Source organism: Bos grunniens, chromosome 2 (assembly GCF_055505025.1).
Source record: "Bos grunniens cultivar Pamir isolate PY7600 chromosome 2, Bosgru_T2T1.0, whole genome shotgun sequence".
Classification (NCBI taxonomy): domain Eukaryota; kingdom Metazoa; phylum Chordata; class Mammalia; order Artiodactyla; family Bovidae; genus Bos; species Bos grunniens.
In genome coordinates this window covers 67,297,733-67,318,610 of record NC_141166.1, presented here as the reverse complement: position 1 = coordinate 67,318,610, position 20,878 = coordinate 67,297,733, and the positions used below count along the sequence as shown (strand labels likewise).

Below are 20,878 nucleotides of genomic sequence, written 5' to 3'. Positions count from 1 at the left end.
GGACACGACTGAGCGACTTCACTTCACTTCAATCAGAATATTTAATGAATTCAGAATTTAGGACGGGATGAATGGTATCAAAGGAAAAACATAAGAGTGAAACAAGTTAGATTGCTTTGAGAAATGTTATATTTACATTGCGGAGTAGCAAGCGACATAGAAATTGAATGTATTTCTCACCAAGGAGAGTGGTCAACAAGTTTGGAAACACATATCTGTGAGACTTAGGTATTACTCAACTTAAGTCGTCCAGAATCCGAAAAGAATAGGAACAGAACGGAGAAGGTAGACTGCCTAAGGCCTTGATTCTTCACTCTTCCCCCAGGGAAGCTCAAACAAAACCAAGTAGCAAGGGTGCGCGCAGCTGGCTCAGATACAATGGGAACCCCGTGCCGGGTCGCGCCTCCTTTCCCCGAGAGGGCGCTGCACAGAATCCTTTCTCCAAGGGTAGGACGGCGCGCGCGCCCGGAAGCACTTCCACCCCGGACGCATTTCCTCTACGCACCAAGGGTGCTCCCATGACGCATTTCCGGCTGGCTGCACTGAGCACGTGTGACTCGAGAGGAAATAACGTCATTTGGGAGAGCCGAAAAGCTGGGCTGTGGCGCCGCGGTGAAGGCTCTTTATCTACAACATGTCTCATTTACCGATGAAACTTCTACGCAAGAAGATCGAGAAGCGGAACCTCAAATTGCGACAACGAAACCTAAAGCTCCAGGGTGAGCTGCGCTGAACCTCTCGGCGGCCCGGGTTGTGGAGGGAGCCTGCACGTGGGCCGTGGCGCGCTACGGACTTGGTGACTGCGGCCCCGGTGTGGCGCTGGCAGCTTCCCCCAGAGCACGCGTGTTTGGGGAGCGGGGAGAGGCAACCCTGGGCAGCGCAGGTGCCGGCCCAGCGCAGGTGCTGACTCTGCGTTGCCCAGATCTTTCAACATCAGTTTCTCCTTTCAGAACGCGGACAGGACCCCGGTTGATTTTCTTTCCAGCTGTGCTTGCAGCTGAACCAGGCTGCCCCATTTGCACCCTCCCTATTCCGATTCCTTCACGACCACTAGGATCCACCTCATCCCCAACCCCCATTTCCCAGCAGACACGTGGGACTTTCTCATCCCCACGCATCTTCCTTTCACATCATCGATTTCTTGTGTGTATCGTTTCAAAACAAGCTGGCTGTCTCTCACTTCACGGACATGCCTGGTACCCTTGCTTTCGCCTATCTACCTGCACTCTGTCTCGACTCCTGCAGAACTTCCTCTCCTAAAGTGTCGCAGGCGCGGTCATACGCGTGATGCATATGCTCGTGCCCTGTCTTCCCTCTACTCCTCACTTTAAGTTACACATTTCTTGGGAGCTTCTGCGTATTTGTGTCCATAGCAAAGACCATTGCAAAGCATTTTACCTGAATGTGCTGCAGTCCATGAGGTCGCTAAGAGTCGGACACGACTGAGCGACTTCACTTTGACTTCACTTTCATGCATTGGAAAAGGAAATGGCAACCCACTCCAGTATTCTTGCCTGGAGAATCCCAGGGACGGGGGAGCCTGGTGGGCTGCCGTCTATGGGGTCGCACAGAGTCGGACACGACTGAAGCGACCTAGCAGCAGCAGCACGTTTCTTTACCTACCTCGGTTGCAGTCCTAAAATCCTTACAGGGGAGCAGACATCTTGAAGTTAGTTATGTCAGCCTTTTTAGGTCTTGTATAACAGCAGTCCCTAACCTTTTTGGCACCAGGGACTGGTTTCATGAAAGACAGTTTTTCATGGTGATTAGTGGGGCCGGGGCGGGGAGGTGGGAGTCAGCGGTTCCGGATGATTCAAGCCCGAATTACATTTATTGTGCACTTTATTTATATTATTGTTATATCAGCTCCCACCTAAGATCATCAGGCATTAGATCCCAGAGGTTGGGGACCTCTGCCCTGTTAGACTTAAGACCCCCTAGGGCAATGTTGGAGGCATACTGCCTTACAGTAGTTGGTTTTGTACAGAGATCAGTTGATTGAAAGAAATCCTGGAGGAGGGAACAAGTGTGTGAATTTTAGGAATAATGTTTTTTAAGTCCCCTAATGTTTACATTTCCTATGGAATAACAAAGCATTGCTGACTACGTCCGGAGAAGGCAATGGCACCCCACTCCAGTACTCTTGCCTGGAAAATCCCATGGATGGAGGAGCCTCCTAGGCTCCAGTCTATGGGGTCGCTAAGAGTCAGGCACGACTGAGCGACTTCACTTTCACTTTTCACTTTCATGCATTGGAGAAGGAAATGGCAACCCACTCCAGTATTCTTGCCTGGAGAATCCCAGGGACAGAGGAGCCTGGTGGGCTGCTGTCTATGGGGTTGCACAGTCGGACACGACTGAAGCGACTTAGCAACAGCAGCAGCAGCTGACTACGTCTTGGTAGTTTAAGATAACAAAAGGTAGTACTTTGTCAATGTATAAACAGAAACTTGTAAAACATTGTTAGGCATTTATGTACAATAAATATCAAGGCAAATAAGTAGTTTCATCAACAGAATTTTCAGTTCGCTGACAGGTGAGAAAGATTTGTCAAATACTTAATATGTATGTTTTGTAAGTACCATTGTTTGGTCCCATCTGTTTAAATATTTAACCTCATTGAAGTTTTCTTGTTTCAGACTTTTGTCTCCTTATGAACAGAGAGGTGGTTTTTTTGAAGTTACAAAATCAATGCAGCATTCCCTCCCTGTTTTTAATTTATTTGTGCTGCAGTGGAGTACTATAAAACTGGAACTCATTTTAACGTACACAACAGGAAAGTAAAAGCTAGGTCATTTCAGTACTGGAAGCCATGGCATTCCATGAGGGATTGCAGGGTCTCTAAGCAAGCCTCTCCTTTGTCATGATGTGTTTTTCCCTTTTTAAACAGGTGCCTCAGCCGTGAGCCTGTCAGAAACTCAAAATGGAGATGTGCCTGAAGAAACAGTGGGAGATGGAAAAGTTAAAAAGTCCTTAAAGCAGTCTGTGAGTGTGGGCTTGTCAGAAGCCCCAAATGGAGATATAGCTAAAGAAACAGTAGGAAGCAGAAAAGTTAAAAAGTCCCTAAAACAACCTATGAGTGCTGGGTTGGCAGAAACCCAAAATGGAGACACATCTGAAGAAGCAGGAGTAAGTGGAAAAGTGAAGAAGTCCCGAAAACAATCTATGAATGCGAGCGTGTCGGAAGCCAGCAATGGAGTCCTGCCTAGGGAAGCCACGGAAAATGTCAAAGCTAAAAAATCTGTTAAAGAGTCTGTAAATGTAGGCATGTCAGAAGCCCAAAATGGAGATGTTTTTAAAGGAACAGGGGAAAATGTCAAAGTTAAAAAAGCCTCCAAGAAATCCACCACATTGACCAGTGGAGAAGCAGCAATGCAGTCTCCCAATTCAGAATCAAAAAAGAAGAAGAAGAAGAAAAAGAGAAAAGTAGTGGATGATGCTGGGCCTGGTATGTACTTTTATTTTTTTTAACTTAAGCCATTAAGTTTTTCAAGTTATCATTCTGCCTTTCCTCTTTTTATTGTAATGTCCGCATGACATGCAAGGCTCCCCCCCCACCCTTACTGGCATGCAAGAAACCAGCCTGGTAGCTAGAGGAAACATCAGAGGAAGGTGCAGTTTAAGTTTTCTCAGAATACTGCTCTTCTTTGGCAGTTAACTGTCTGAGCTTTTTATAAAGTGTACTCTGACATAATATTTTAGATCTACCTATTTCCAAAGAGAATTGTGGAATTACTGACACTAAAGAAATCCGGGCTGGTTTAGAATCCATCTTCTTGAGTCTTTATGAATCAGAGACTTAACATTAATGATTCTTTCACTCACCTCTTTTTTTCCCTGGTTCCTTTTTCCCCACAATAAATTCCTATCTATTCAGAGCAGCATAATGATAATTAAAGTATGCAAAAATAGCAACTGGGAAACTTCTGAATAAATGGAACATTAATTTCCTAGTGAGTAGAATGGCCAGGATTGGGGAAGAGGGGTACTTTCATTTAGAAGATTATTGGACTGAATAAGTTTAGGTGAAAGAACAGGCATTTTAATTGAACTGTGAGTAGGCAGAGATTTCAGGGGAGGGTCGAACAGGTATCAGCAAACTGTTCAGCCTTCTGCCTGTTTTTGCAGACATGCTTAACCGGAACCCTGTGATACCCATTTGTTTACTTGACCTTTGTGATGACAGACCATACAGCCTACAAAACCTAAAGTGTTTACAGATCTGGTTCTTTGTAGATAACATTTGCCAACTCCTGTGTTAGCATGTCCTATTCACCTTTTGTCGGAAATAAAGTTTTCATCTAGAAAGATGCTTTGGATTTTTCAGACATGCCTGGCTGTGTTTTTACTGCCTACAGACTATAATGCGTTTGTAAATTATGAGAAACTGCTTAAACAAAAAGTGAAACAAGACAGAGACTAAAGCGTGAGGATTGACATTACAATTTTGATTTAAAGTGATTGTAATCCTGTTCTAAAATTGTTAGTGCCTTTGGGATTCTTATTCTGAGTATGCTGGAGGAAGTGAAATTTCTACTCTGAAGCACTGAATCACAGGACTGGAAATTTAAATCCTATTGATAACCTTGAAGAACTGTTTTAACAAGAAGAGAAGTCATAAGCCTTGAAGTCCAGCTGATAGTATTCATGGCCTTTGAACGTGTGGGTCGTACAGAGTTGATCATTTCCCAGAAAGGTGGTCATAAGGTCCAAGGAAGAGGCCAGTCCTGGGTTACAGAGTCCTGAGTTCCGGTTTAGGTCAATTCTGTTCTAACTAACATCACTAACTGCCATGAATTTTTAAAAGCACAGCATGGAGTTAACCTATTTGGCCCAGAGTAGAACATTTAAGAGCATGATGGGAGGTAGGACTAGGAAGGTAGTTTAGGGGACTGTGTTTTGAAAGTTGTGAATGTATGCTAAGAATGAAGAGCTAGGAAACCTTCCCTCTCCTCTTACCACTTACATTCAAGGAAGCAGCCAGCCAGTTTCTGTCACCCAGCTGAGTAGGTTGTTGCCCTTGCTTTGTAATCTGTCTCAAGTAGTATAAAGAGCCTTTTGTGTTTCTGTTCCCCTTTAAGACAAAATTAGCTTTTATAGAAAATTTGTGTTATGAGAGGAAAAAGTGCTTGTTATGGGTTTTTTTTTTTAATTAATCACTTGACCTTGTCTCCTTAATGAATTTTATAGAATTGGGAGTGTTTAGTTCAGCTTATAAAAAATTTCTTACTTAAGACAGTATAATAAGTAGTAAGTCAGAGAAGGAAGTATTATATCACTTATATGTGGAATCTGAAAAAATAGTACAAATGAACTTACAAAACAGAAACAGACTCAGAAACATAGAAAACAAATGTATAGTTACCAAAGGGGAAGGGGGGATGAATAAGTTGGGAGTATGGGATTAACAGGTGTTACTACCATCTATAATAGATGATAAGGATTTACTGTATAGCACAGGGAACCATTCAATATAATGAAGGATTTTTTTCTAAATATCAGTAATGCATATACCTATAACGTATGCATAACTGAATCAGTTTGCTGTTTACCTGAAACCAACACAATATTGTAAATCAACTATACTTTAATAAATACATATACTGTATGTAGTATATATGTGTATATATATACACAAAGAAGCCTAAAAAATAAAGCTTTGTTAGCAGATCTGCGTGTCCTGCTTGAGTTTTTTAATACAGCCAGATTTTTTTTAATCAGGAAAAAGAGGTTCTTAGCAAATTAAAACTGTAAATGTGTTAAGCTTTTGAAAATATGCTTTTTTTTTTTTTGCATCACACATCTGTTATTTTATGATCTCATTTGGTATTCTTGTTTTTAAAAAATTGGGGGGTATTTGTCCTTTAAACCAAAGATTCCAAAAAAGCAAAAGCTGAGGACATAGGAGAGGCTGAAGATGGTGCCCAGGCTCCTGAAGAAACAGAAAACCGTGTGGAGAAGCCAGATGACGAGGGTGAGGACAGCGAAGTGCACAGCCTGCCCCTGGGACTGACAGGTGATTATCAAAGTGTTTTTCCAGGTAGATTTCTAAAGTGTCACACCTCCCTGGATTATAGGATTTAAAGGTTCAGTTGTAGCATTTATTGACAAGACATGGTTTTATATCTAATTGCTGCTTTTTATCTTCCACATTGTGTGCTTTAGTTCTTATTTCTTTCTCTTATTTTTCCTTTTTCTTTATTCCTAACATTAAATATTTTGACATGCACACAAATAGCTCTCAGGGTCCTCTATGTCTTTGGTTTGTCACTTTCCATGTTACAGTAGGAAAGTCATTGGCATGGAAGTCTGGAGCCCAGAGGTTTAATGCTGGCTCCATTACTAACAGACAAGGATGAAATTAACATTACTGAGGGGCGTGTGCCAGGGTCACCTCTTCTGACCTCCATTTCTTTATCTGTAAAGTCAAGAGTTTAGAATCAATTGCTCCTATCTAGAAACGTCTAGCAGTTACTTGAGTTATTTGGTTTGAGGTTTTTGTTTATTAAAATAGTGAAGCCCACAACCCAACCTTTGCAATCAGAATTGCAAAGGTTATTACGGCAGTGGTTCTCAAGCAGGGTAATTTTACCTCCTAAGTAGGGGGACCCATCCCAGTTTTCCCATTTAAGGGGGTGCAACCCTTCAACCTCCTCTGTCCCAGGTAAACAATGGGAGCAGGTGACAAGTGTCCAGTGAGTAGAGGTCAGAGACGCTGCAGGACCTCCTATAATGCATAGGACAGCCTCTCACAGCAAAGAATTATCCATCCCAAGATGTCAGTGGTGCCAGGGTTGCCAGCGCCTGGGTTATAGCTGGGGTGTGTGTTGAGCAGGGAGCTCCCAGGTAGTCTGATGCCTTCCCCTGCTGGTGACCCACCGCACGCCTGATATATAGGTACATTCTCACCATCTGGGGCCATCTCTGACTCTTCTCAGTTGTCTTTTTTGGAGAGTTGCTATTTTGATTGATTTCATACTCAGTTTTTATACTGAGTGTTTTCTTTCTTTATTGCAGACTTCCTAAACATTTCATTTCTCTCTGAATTTTCCCCTGAAAGCCTCACACCACCACCCCTGCCCCAGTGTGCCCCCACCTTAGCATTTTTATTTCACATAAGTCCCTTGATTGTACCACCTCGCCAACTCTTTGTTATTTCATTACAGTATAGGCTTTAGATTACACAGCCGTTAGCAGTGGAGAAACTTGCAACAAGTATAAGATCTTTTTCTTGTTATATAGGAATGGTTGGTGTTTAGTCTTTTCTTATTGGAAGAAGCTCTTCTAAAGAAGCTTGACATCAACCCAGTAATGTTTTCAATCAGCAAAACAAATTTAGGAAACGCAATATTAACTGTTCAGAAAAGGTAAATTTGTTAATGATAAACTGTCTTCTGTTTAGGAGCTTTTGAGGATACTTCATTTGATTCTCTGACTAATCTTGTCAATGAGAACACTCTGAAGGCAATAAAAGAAATGGGCTTTACAAACATGACTGAAATTCAACATAAAAGTATCAGACCACTTCTGGAAGGCAGGTATGGTTAACATTGAGGTTTGGGCATTGGTCCTGGGCTTCCCAAGTGGTGCTAGTGGTAAGGAATTTACCTGCCAGTGCAGGAGATGGAAGAGATGCGGGTTTGATCCCTGAGTCAGGAAGATCCCCTGGAGAGGGAAATTCTTGCCTGGGAAATCCCATGAATAGAGGAGCCTGATGGGCTACAGTCCATGGGGTCGCAAAGAGTTGGACATGCCTGAGCACGCACACATACACACACTTAATATCTCTGTTTTTAGTGCCAATAGTTTGGGGAAAAAATACCAGTATGTTCTATGGATCTCACATTGTGTTTGATAATATACCTAACCTTCGTTAAAGGCTTTAGGTTATTTATTGATGTTGGAGAAAATTGTTCACTTCTGTTTTTAGCACAATTGTTATTTCTGAGTTAAGTGTTTAACCCACATGATTGATTTCAGTGATAGAGAAGGTGGGGACTCTTTTCTTGTTATAATCTAGCCTCAGTGCCTCAAACATGTGTCGTAGTCCATGGTAGGTATTCAGTAAATACTTGCTGCATGAGTAGAGCAAATATTTTTCTCCTTTTCCGTTTTATTTTTTAGGGATCTTCTAGCAGCTGCAAAAACAGGCAGTGGTAAAACGCTGGCATTTCTCATCCCTGCAGTTGAACTTATTGTTAAGTTAAAGTTCATGCCCAGGAATGGTAAGCCTGTGAGCCCGCTGTTTCTGTGAGAATCTTACTAGAAGTCTGTCATGACTGTGGGCGCACTCCTGGTGTAACTACAGTTTGACTTTGACCATATATCCTGTTTTACTTTTTAGGAACAGGAGTCCTTATTCTCTCACCTACTAGGGAACTGGCCATGCAGACTTTTGGTGTCCTTAAGGAGCTGATGACACACCATGTTCACACATACGGGTTAATAATGGGTGGCAGTAACAGGTCTGCTGAAGCTCAGAAGCTTGCCAATGGGATCAACATCGTCGTGGCCACACCAGGCCGTCTCCTGGACCACATGCAGGTAAGAGGACACTGTCGTGAAGCCCCATCTTCTGTCTGTGTGAAACGTACACTTCGCAGCTAACAGTTTTTTTCTGTCCTTTGTCTTGTCAGAATACCCCAGGGTTTATGTATAAAAACCTACAGTGTCTGGTTATTGATGAGGCTGATCGTATCTTGGATGTTGGGTTTGAAGAGGAATTAAAGCAAATCATTAAACTTCTGCCAAGTAAGTGGGTTGCATCTTCATGTGGTTTGCAGAGCAGCTGTTGGAAGTAGTTGAGAATTTTTCCTGTATGAAAACTGTTAATGTCAGCATTTTAATTTAACCAAGTGAGGTTGTTGTGCTGGTCAGCCTTAGAGGTAGTTTGCAATATATACATCGATCTTACTGGTAACTTACTACAATGGTTTTGCCATTTGAGAGCTTACAGTGCAAGTTAAACAGTTTTAACGTATGTCTCGTTCCTGTCCATCCCTGCCACCCCATCTCTCATCCTCCAGTAGTCATCGACTTGGTGCCTTCTGTGTTATGTTTAAGTCGTATGTACCTCGGTTATAGTACTTGAAACATTTATAAACTGCTTATATCTATAACAGTGTGGTTCCGTGCCTTATACGATTTGTTTCTTACTGCTTCATCGAGGTATAATTAACATCATAATCTTTACATGTTTTTACATGTAAAGATTGTTATGTTTTAAGTATATAATTTGATACATTTTGTCCTATTTACACCTTGAAGCCATCACCACAGTCAATACAGTGAATATTCTCATAACTCTCAAAGATCACTTTATGTCCCTTTGTGGTCCCTCCCTCTCTCCCTCAGTAGCAACAGCCCTCCCCTGCTTACAACAACTGCTCACAGGTCTCCTCTCTCACAGGTGGCTGTTGGTCTGCCCTCTGTCAGTGTAGATCAGTTTGCATTTTTCAGGGATTCGTATGAATGGAATCATATGGTATTACTGTCTTTTTGTCTCTTCTTGTGCTCAGCAAATTCTGTGATTTGTCTGTGCCATTACATTTTCAATAGTTCTTTGCTTTGTTCCTCCCTGGCATTCTATTGTTTAAATATGCCACAACTTGTTTATCCATTTAATTGTTGATGGATGACTAGGTTGTTAACAGTTTTGGTCTGTTACATATAAGGTGGCTATGAACATCCACCTACAACTCTTTATGGGTGTATATCGCCTTTTCTGTGGTGTGATTATCTAGGAATGGAGTGACGGGTGTTATGTTTAATTTGTATCATTTTACATCCCCATCAGCAGAGTATGGAAGTTCCAGTCGTTCCTGTTAAGTCGTTCCTGTTAAGTCTTGAAATTAGGTAGTGTTAATACTCCAACTTTGTTAATTTGTTTGTCTGTTCCCATCGTTTGCATTTCTGTATGAATGTTAGAATGTTTGTCAGTCTCTGTAATATCGATCATTGGTGGAAGATAAAGTTGGGTCCTTCAGCACATGAATGAGGTAGATCTCCATTTATCAGCTTCCTAATTTCTCTCAGAAGTGTTTCAGAGTTTTCACTGTACAGGTTTTTTCATACCTTACATGTAAAATTTTCCCCTTTATTGTTTTCATGTCTGATTGCACTGGCCAGACCCTCCAGTGTACTCCTGAGTAGAACTGGCGAAAGAACACATCTTTATCTCACTCCTGGTCTTAGGTGGGAAAGCATTCGGTCTCAGCACTAAGTGTGATGCAGATGCTGCACGTCTAGATGCCCTGTATAAGACTGAGGATGATCCCTTTCGTTCCTAGTCTGCTGTTTCTTAAATCAGGAATAAATGTTAAATTCTGATAGATGCTTATATTTCTGAATTCACTTTGCTAAAATTTTGTTAAAGATGAGTTGGAAAGCTGTCCTAAGTGAGCTTTAGCGGAAATTGTCCATTTCAACTCAGTTGTCAAATCTATAGACATAAAGTTGCCCTCGCTGTTCCTCTCTTACTGTCTATAGTGATACCATGTTTCTATTTTCTGAAAGTTCTACTTAACGCATCTTTAGTTGTGAAGCCGTTCTAAAAATTCCCTGAAAAATTTGGGTTATTTTTCTATGGTTGTGTTTCAGCACGCAGACAGACCATGCTCTTCTCTGCCACACAAACTCGAAAAGTTGAAGACCTGGCGAGGATTTCTCTGAAAAAGGAGCCTTTGTATGTTGGTGTTGATGATGATAAAGCTAATGCAACTGTAGACGGTCTTGAGCAGGTACTTCTTGTCACTGCCTTCCATTTTAAGGATATCCTTTGATGTTTCCTTGGAAGTGTTTGGAGGATCCTCTAAAAAGCAAATGGGTTAACGAACTTAATAAAATACCACCAAGTTTATAGGAGTAAAATGAATTTTGTTGTTCAATAATATCTTGCGCTAAGATGTGAGGTGAGTTAGAAGGTGGAGAGGCTGGTTTCAAGCATGTAACTGTGGAAATGAGGTGACAAAGAGCCAAAACAGCTTGAGTCTTTTGATGAGTAAAATATTTCTTTCCTGTAACAATTTAGCTTACAAACCTTTCATTGGTTGTTTAGTTTTTAAAAATATATTCACCTAGCTTTGTGATCGGAGAAGGCAATGGCACCCCACTCCAGTACTCTTGCCTGGAAAATCCCATAGACGGAGGAGCCTGGTGGGCTGCAGTCCATGGGGTTGCAACTGAGCGACTTCACTTTCACTTTTCACTTTCATGCATTGGAGAAGGAAATGGCAACCCACTCCAGTGTTCTTGCCTGGAGAATCCCAGGGACGGCGGAGCCTGGTGGGCTGCCGTCTCTGGGGTCACAAAGAGTCGGACATGACTGAAGTGACTTAGCAGCAGCAGCAGCTTTGTGATATTGTTTAGGATAGTGCACTTCAGCTGTGGTTATTTAGGATCTTGCCTTTAAGGACCTTCTAAAAATGAATCATTGATACATTTTGAAGGTTCCAGTTAATAGAGGTATTGGTATTACTATGATTACAAGAACTTGATAACCAGTAGTCTCAGAAATACGGAAAATATTTAGTATCCAGTGATTATAGCCAATAAAAGGAATCGAAAGATTTAAAATCAGTCTTATTTTAGGACTGCATTATTATAATGAAGGTAGTAATTTTGCTATAGGTGAGGCTTAACAGTGTATACGCCATGTTAATCTGTTCTCTCCATCAGATTATATTGGTTCATGAAGTTCAAAGTGTCCATTCGATTATTTTGAGTCTGTTCACTTGAACCTCTTCTAGGGGTATGTTGTCTGTCCTTCTGAAAAGAGATTCCTCCTGCTCTTCACATTCCTTAAGAAGAACCGGAAGAAGAAACTAATGGTTTTCTTTTCATCCTGTAAGTCCGTGAAATACCACTATGAGTTGCTGAACTACATCGATTTGCCTGTCCTGGCCATTCATGTAAGTGGTTATGATAAGCTTATTACAAACAGCTTACACTTAGCGAGTTATGTAGGTTGTGGGGATTACGGTATTGTCCTTGCCTCCAAACATAGTTCTGAGTAATTTGGACAAATAACAGGTGATGGGTCCTGTGAGGAGGGAATTTTGCTGGGGGTGGGGGCAGGCAGTGGGAACCTGAGAGGAGGAACCGATGCCATCGCTTGGGGAAACAGGCCGGGTACTGAACTTGACATAAAGCAGCTAACAGTTCCACAGTTTAGGGGTTCTACACCGAGACCTCCCACAAATAGTCTCAAATTTCCTCTGCAGTGGATGTTTTGCTTTGGTTCTAGGGAAGGCAAAAACAGAACAAGCGTACGACCACGTTCTTCCAGTTTTGCAGTGCGGATTCGGGGATCTTGTTGTGCACAGACGTGGCAGCTAGAGGGCTGGATATCCCTGAAGTGGACTGGATTGTTCAGTATGACCCTCCCGATGACCCCAAGGTAACTGGCATCCTCTAGTTATCTCCCCAGGTTCCCTGAGAAGTACCCCATCCCACAGATTATTCCTCAAGCGGCTCCAGTCATGCTTCAGCGTACAGCCATACAGCGACTCTGCAGTATCTCAGTGATGCTTCCAGCGTTTAAGGCTTTCACAGGACCCAGAGAGGGTGTGCAAGGAAATTTGAGAGGCATCAGTGGGACTTAACTTAGGAACATTGCCTGCTTGGGGCAGTCTATTAAACAGCAGTAGATGTCAGAGGAATAAAATGTGCTTATGGAGATAGATGCCAGTCTTTAGTATATGTAGTAAAATAAGTTTTTTTAGGTATTTTCAACAAAAGGTAGATTATATAAGTTGTCAGCCATTTGAATGTTTGCAAAAGCCCTTATGAAGTTGAAGCACACTTACTAGTCATTTGATTGGATCATAGAATTAATGTGAATGTCCTGTCCAGCTCTCCTTGGCCTCGGTACTATCTCTGTGGGGATGGTGCCTGCAGAAGGGATGGGGGACCACTAGCTTTGGGGAGCACGGCGATAGGCTGTGTGGCAAGCACCAAGGTTGCCGTGCAAGCCAGTGTATTACCTCAGGTCTTCTCTCTCCACCAAAGGAGTACATTCACCGTGTGGGCAGAACAGCCAGAGGCCTGAATGGAAGAGGGCACGCCTTGCTCATTTTGCGCCCTGAAGAATTGGGTTTCCTTCGCTACCTGAAGCAATCCAAGGTAAAGATCTTCACGTGGAAAACCTTACACTAGGGACAGATTCCTCTACGCAAGAATTGTTTGCCGGTGCACATGGCCTCAGGCACCGTTTCTAGGTGTGTCCAAGGGGTTCCTAGTTGTTACCATTCTGTTAGGACAGTTGGTGCAGCGGTTTAGCAAATGAGCCTTCTGTGGGTCTTGTCCAGGAAATATGAGCCAAAAACTACCCACAAAGCACTGTGCTTGAGCCCTGTGTCACTCAGGGGGCGTCCCTGTCCCTAGTCTTCCCACAGCCCTGTTGGAAGCCTCCTCTGCTCCTGCTCCCCTCCTGTCTTCACCTCACCCAAAGCTGCAGGGAGGCCATCTCCTCCTACCCCTTCCCCTTCCGGGCCCCAGTCCTTGCCTGGCAGTTAGCGCTTTACTGTCTGTAATCTCGGACCAAAAAGATAACTTCAGCCCTGAATCCGCCCTTCTGTCATGAGCTCCAGCATGGCCGCTGCTTATTGCCTTTCCTTAGTCTGCTGTTTTGAAAAGTGGGTTCTGTTTTAACTCCTCTGATTCTGGGCTCAGTCCACCCTCCTCTGACTTTGGCCTTTGTGCTGCCGAGTCTTGTGAATGCTTGTCGGCCTTGTCTTTCCTGGCATTTGCCTCCTTGTTGGCACAGTGTTGCCTGGTGGATTTTCCCCCACCACCCAACTAGCAGCAGGTCCTAGAAATTGCCATCCCGCCTTTGCAGTTTTTCTCTAGCTACCTGGTTCCTGGTTCCTCTGGGAGGGTGTTGCTGATCTCATCCCTCCTTCGTGTGCCCCCAGCCCAGGTGCTTATCAAGTTGTCTGCCCACTCACCTGTCTCCACCCAGGGCCTGGGACTCGGGGGGCTGTTCTTTTTCCCCAGCACCTGCATGGGCACTTTTCCAGTTGTCTCATAAGAGATGACTGGTAAGAAATCCCTCCTGTAGGAGCTGGTGGTCACAAACACCAGTTTCAGAAGCCCTGGTGTCACAGACCCCATCACAGGGCAGTGTGGTGTCAGGGCAGCTTTCCCAACACTGAGAGAAGAGCTAGTGGTTCTGTAAACTAGAAGCTGAAAGCTGCTTCATCACATCGCATCCACAGAGATGTTTATTTAGAGAAGAGTGCATCGGTGCATATCATTGCCCCACTTAGTTTCACAGCTTTTCTTTGAGGAGGGTTCCATTCAGAGTGCATTAGGAGAGGGGAGGTACACCTCTCCCATTGGCATTGGGAGACAGGGAAACAGGTGTCTGGCCCATGAAATTGAAGTTCCACAAGCCTTTTCCCTTCCGTCTCATGAGTGACTGATGAGTTGCATCAGACCAACCCGGTTTACTAACCTGCATGCTTTTGTTTTCTAGGTTCCATTAAGTGAATTTGAGTTTTCCTGGTCTAAAATTTCTGACATTCAGTCTCAGGTATGTGGGAGGGGTGGAGGGCGGGGGGGCATCCCAACCCTGCCTCTGTGGTGTCTCATTAACAGTCACTCTCCCCCAAGCCTCCCTTTCCATAAGTGGGAAGTCTGGACTTGAGTGACCATTGCTGTGTCCTGCGGTGCTGGTGAGCACATTCCTATACTGTCTACCTGGTTTCAGCCTGTACCTTACATGAATTTTGTCATTATTCTTACTGCACCCGGATTTTGCAGATATTACAAAGCTTGGAGCAAGTGTTTTGGAACAAATGTTATAGATGAATTGTGCTTTCTTGTATTAAAGCCAATATTTATTTCTGTTTCAGCTTGAAAAACTGATTGAAAAGAACTACTTCCTTCATAAGTCAGCCCAGGAAGCATATAAGTCATACATTCGAGCCTATGATTCCCATTCCCTGAAACAGATCTTCAATGTTAATAACTTAAATTTGCCTCAGGTTGCTCTGTCATTTGGCTTCAAGGTGCCTCCTTTTGTTGATTTGAGTATCCTTTTCTGTGTGGTTATAAATTTGTCCAGGAACTATGGGCCAGAAGCTTGACCAGGGGCTCTGGGGCTTAGCACTCAGGTTGGCTTGTGCTCTGGCTGAGGCCTGGGGCCCAGATGGTCATCTCAGGCACTGACCTCGTGTCAGTGCTCGCGTGGGGTAGTCAGGGTGGAGACGACAGAGACGAGACAGTTTATGGCTTTAAAAAAGGACAGTGGAATTTGAGTGGCAAAGAGAGCCAGGGAAGTTGTAATATGTTAAGTATTAACGGGGTTTAAAAATCCTACCTGCTAGTTTTAGCCCCCGGTCATGTGGCCACTCCTGATTCGAGTGTTCACATTGTGGTGGCTCAGGGAGGGGTGGTGGGGCCCCAGGTATACAGCTGGCTGGTTCTCCCCTAGGTGGTGGTTTGGAGTTGGTTGTCTTTGTGTTGCTGGATTTCCTTAATGCCCCCTTTAGATGTGAACACCAATGACGGCAAAGTTAGAAAGCGAGGCGGTGGCGGTGGATTTGGCTACCAGAAAGCCAAGAAAGTCGAGAAGTCCAAGATCTTCAAACACATAAGCAAGAAGCCATCTGACAGCAGGCAGTTCTCTCACTGAAGACATACCTTTGTCCTGAAACGGATTTTCTTTTTCTTGCTGTAAGAAAGGAATTTGTGTTACTTTAGGATTTGGACTCTTCTAACGAGTATGAATTGACTTGGGTTGCCGGCACTGAGGTTTCCAGTGAGTCTCCTTTTTGGGGATATAAAACAGGTCACGATGCCTTGATTGCCCAAGAGCAAAGCAATGCATCTTTCTAGTCTTTGTGATGATAGGATATTTCTAAGTGTAAATCTTTTTTTTTCCCCAAACTTGTTACTGTTTTAATGTAATTCTTCTGGTACCTTGCCTTCCTAGTGTCTGAAGCCTCTTGTGACTTGGATTGCTGTGTCAGCCCGCCAGAAAGGGCAGGTGACCCGACACTGGACAGGTGGTGGTGGTGCAGAAAAATTGTCTCAATTTTTTTTTTGGTTTCAGTTTTTTCTTGGACCTTAACAGTAGTTTTTTGACCCCTCCTGAAAATGTTGCTGTGTGAAAGGGCAGAGAGCTTTGGGAAATCCCTAAGAAGCACCTTCAGTTAAGGGGGCACTGGGCTTTTATATGCCAGACTTTGAAACAATGAGCCTTTCTCCATTTTACTTTTTCAGGAGTAAGAAATATGGGTTGTCATTGTTATTTGAATAAAGCTCCCATAGCAGTCCTGACATTGAGAGTAGGTTGGGGGAAATCCCAGATATTTTAGTTTCATTTACAAGTGTAGTCTCTGCTGTTCTCCATTTGGTCACTTAGCAGACTGAGGCACAAAGAGCGGTGGCACTCCTCAGTCAGATTTGTTTCTTTGAAGTGGTTTCGATTTTGATGAGTCCTTCCAACCCGAAATACTTCCAACAGTATTTAGAAGGCAAAAGCATCTTTTTGAGAAAAACTGCCTCTTCCAGACCCATAAAACGAAAATAGATTTATGGTGAAAACTGAAAGTGAGCACACAGCACAATAGCAAAGGCAGTGGTTTGGTCAGATGGAATTTTTGTTGTAGTAATTTTTGATTTCTGGTGTGTTTGATGTTTTATTTCTAGTGTGTTTTGTAACTACAAAATGGTTATTACGTTTTATAGTAATTTAAAACCAAAGTTGCTAGCATCATTTTACCGTTGTACCAGTTAATATTCAGATTCCTATTAAATGTGCTAAGAATATTAAATGTCGAAGAAATAGTCTGGTAAACAGCATTCCAGTAGGTAAAGAATGATACTGTCCCACATCTGGGCTTGACCACCGTCCCCCTCGCTGGACATGTCCTGGGCTTCAGACCTTGATTGTTGGACTCCTGGCGTTTAATACCTGTTTCTCTTTACAGTGACTTTTCTTTGTTTCAGAAATAATCATGTTTCAAAAAGTACACAAAAGCAGAGAAGAATATTTAATCACTGAACAGAAGCAAATACTGTTAATATTTTGATACTTAATCTTCCAGTGTTTTGTATATGTACTTTTAAATTTTTTTTATCAAAAGTGAAGTTAAATGATCCTCTACCCAGTATTTGTAACCATCTTGTTTCGTAACTTATTTTCCTGTGTCATTAAATAATTACATCAACTTTGTATCATTTATTACTGCTTTCACCTTGCTTGGTCCAGCCTGGACTTGAGTCCTGGATGCCTGCCTATCCCACCCAGCCTGTCTCTCCTTGTTACATTGTGTCTGGTGTCCATTGGTCTTGCCATTTGTGAGAAAAGCATATAAACAGTGGAAAGATTATTCTTACTCCTATAATGGCTAACCTCAGGACTTGCTGGGAGTCCTATGTGAGATTATGCTCACAAGGCCAGTCCAGCCTAGGGACATCCAGACAACCTGCCTGGCCAGGATTCACATGGGAGGGAGCCAGTCACCAGAATCTGCAAGGCCCATTTGCACACAGAGAGGACCGCTTAAGTCCCTGTGCTAAGAGCACAGCTGCAGGTGGCGTGTGTGGGGCCATTAATTTGACGAACAGGATTGAATGGTCTCTTTATCCAGCAAGGCCAGGCAGCATCACTATCCAAGTAGGAACCTTTAGGTCCTGCGGGCTGCAGGTGGTGTCATTGCAATTTCTAGATTTCTTTTGGTCTTAACTGCCCAGGTGCAAGCTGAATTCAAATTTAAAAGGGTCTTGTTTATTCAAAAATTCGTAGTAGTTAAAAAGTCTGGGACCAGAATGCCTGGATTCCAATTCCAGTTCTCTTTCCTGGGCCTATTAAATGAGTAGAACAAAGAATACCAAAACCTGCTTTGTAAGGTGGTATGAATTGAATGTAGTAACATGTAAGGTACTAGGATGGTGTCCAGTATAAAGCACTCGGTACCTGTTGGCTGTCTTTATCAGTACATAAATCCTACACGGAAGGCCCGCTTCCCAACAGCAGTAGGTACACGGACTCTGAAAAGCCTGAACCAGCTTGGGCCTTTTGGAGAATAGACCAAGGATTTTTGACAGTCCAGGTCCCCTGGAATTCTGATCAGACCTAAGTTTTGGGAAGTGTTCCAATCTTGTCATACCTTCTTAAGACAACCATCAGGTAGATTGATGCAGTTTTCAAGGCTACTCTTCAGACTAGGTATTCTGGTAGAACAATGACTTCATAAACCGTAAATCTTTATGAATTAAGAGCCTGCTAGGTGCCAGAAACTGTGGAAGACACAGATGCATATGGCTGAGCTCTTAGGAACCTTGGAGGTCTAGAGAAGTTGTCATGAGCAATTGTAACATTGTTTTCCAAGTCATGTGACAGATGCAGATACATAGAGATCCCAGCTATTTCTAAGCCTGGAAATTCTGCATCCTTGGATTCTGGCAGACTTCAGCTGAAAAAGAGGTGTTGGAACCTTCTCCATCTATGGATGACAGACTGTTGTTCTGGGACATGAGTTCCCAAATGCCACACAATGTACCACACAAGAAACCCTGAGAATTTTAAGATTTTTCTTGCCCCATGCCCAAGAGATTTAGCAGAGCAAAGGAATCGGTGATTCTCAGCACGCTGGGTGTGAGAACATCCAGTCTAGAATACAAACACATACACGATCTTGGTAAACCTTGTAATGCTATCATCTTGCAAAATAAAAATGCCCAAGACAGGAAAGGGTGTTAGTGTATTTAGTTATCCACAAAGCAGGGTGGCAAGAGGAAACACCTAAGACTTCTGGTAAGAAACAGCTGTGCCTTTGTTTGAATGCCTCATGTGGGAAAGCACAGCATAGGGCAGCCTTGGCCCCCATGTCTCCCCTAGACAGGCAGAGTCTCAAGATTCCCTGACAGTGCTCCATTCAGTTGGGATCCAGTTGGTTGGTGTTCACACAGGAGATGTCACATAGAGACAGCCATTCTTCTCTCTAGGACCCAGCATCTTCATTTGTTCGAGGGGCCGAGGATCATCTGATCTCCTGCCTGTGTTCAGAGAGCATGCCATGTAAGTCCTCCTGGGTTGTCAGGATCACCTCCCATTGGAAAGCAGAAAAGCCTCCCCTGTAGTCAGAAGGGCTATAATTTATGTATAAACGGAAAGGCTTCCCAGGTGGTCAAGAACCCATCTGCCAATGCAGGAAACAGAGCGTGCGTTCAATCCCTGAACTGAGAACAACAGAAAAGGGATCGGATGGGTCAGAAACAGAACAATGTCTTTTCGGACTTTTCTTGCTGTTGTACACCCTCTCCCCACGATGAAAACGTCATGGTTTCAGATACTTTAGGCCAGTAAAGCTAGGGAGGTGTCATACAATTCCTGCGAGTCCGCATCGCGCCAGCAGGGAGCGCCTTCAGCCGGCAGACCCCTCTGCGCCGGATCCCCGGATTGATCGTCCTCAATTTGTTGGCACAAGAGGGCGACAGGGAGGTCCCTACCGCTACCCGGGGGAGAGTGGGGGCGGCCACTAGCCAGGCTCCATCCTGCTCAGGGTAGGCGCGTGTGTCTCTAGATGCAGATGGGACACAGCAGCGAGCCTGCGCCCTTGATCCCCGACAGAGCGGGCGGTGCTGGCCAGGGCACAGGAGGCGTGGCTCGCAGCCCTGTTAACCAGGGCCGTCTTGCCTGGAAAATCCCCATGGACAGAGGAGCCTGGCTGGCCACAGTCCATGGAGTCGGAGTCAAACGCGACTGTAGTGATTGAGCACGCAGGGTGATAGAGGAATATTTTTAAAGGTCAGAAACCGCACGAGCAGTGGTCTCAACTTTGTTCAGATAAACTGTATTTGAGCATCTAATAAGGGTAAACCAGGTAATAACTAGACCAGGTAGCTCAGCTGGTAAAGAATCTGCCTGCAATGCAGGAGACCCTGCTTCCATTCCTGGATTGGGAAGATCCTCTGGAGAGGGGATGTGCTACCCACTCCAGTATTCTTGGGCTTCCCTGGTGGTTTAGCTGGTAAAGAATCCACATGCAATGTGGGAGACCTGGGTTGGATCCCTGGGTTGGGAAGATCCTGGAGAAGGGAAAGACTATCTACTCTGGTATTCTGGCCCGGAGAATTCCATAGACTACAGTCCATGGGGTTGCAAAGAGTCAGACAGGACTGAGTGACTCACTTTATGACTTGCCTGGTGGCTCAGACTGTAAAGAGTCTGCATGCAGTGCAGGAGACCTGGGTTCAATATAGGTTCAGTCCCTAGGTTGGGAAGATGATCTGGAGAAGGAAATGGCAACCCACTCCAGTGTTCTTGCCTGGAGGACCCCACGGACCAGGGAGCCTGGTGGGCTGCCACCTATTGGGTCGCACACAGTCAGACATGACTGAAGTGACTTAGCAGCAGCACACAAGGATTCTATGAACCAATATGATAAGCCTTTCAGAAATGTTCACTGCTATTAGCAGAAAAGGACATGTACTTTCGGAAGCAATAAGAGTCCAGGCGGAGAACCTGGGCAGAAGTCAGAGAAAGGAGGCTGGAAAGCCAAGCCATGAAGTTTGGATTTCAATTTGGTTTGCAATGGAGAAAAAGCAGGTGCTATATCAAATTGGGCATCAGGATTCGTGCTGGCTAATGGGTGTTTACGGTGGAGATATTGTTCCCTTGTGGCTTAGCCACTCAGTCATGCCTGACCCCCTGGACTGTACCCAGGCTCCTCTGTCCATGGGATTCTCTAGACAAGAATACTGGAGCAGGTTGCCATTTCCTCCTGCAGAGGATCTTCCTGACCCAGGGATCAAACCCACATCTCCTGCACTACAGACAGATTCATTACCATGGAGGCACCAGGGTGGCTTAGAATGGAGAGGACCAGGGTGAAACTGGAGGTGGGGAAAGGTAGGAATTAGGGAA

General features: G+C 44.0%; 1 protein-coding gene across 1 annotated transcript; it reads left to right on the top strand.

Moving 5' to 3' along the window:
- Window positions 1-554: 554 nt before the first annotated feature.
- Window positions 555-17,177, top strand: DDX18 (DEAD-box helicase 18). Its single transcript, XM_086367418.1, has 14 exons — window positions 555-719; window positions 2,891-3,448; window positions 5,876-6,016; window positions 7,403-7,538; window positions 8,125-8,225; window positions 8,345-8,544; window positions 8,637-8,751; window positions 10,600-10,739; window positions 11,748-11,909; window positions 12,245-12,397; window positions 13,009-13,122; window positions 14,477-14,533; window positions 14,856-15,033; window positions 15,495-17,177. The coding sequence occupies exons 1-14, from the start codon at window positions 635-637 to the stop codon at window positions 15,635-15,637; spliced, it is 2,283 nt and encodes a 760-aa protein (XP_086223544.1). The 5' UTR covers window positions 555-634; the 3' UTR covers window positions 15,638-17,177.
- The last annotated feature ends 3,701 nt before the right edge of the window (window positions 17,178-20,878 follow it).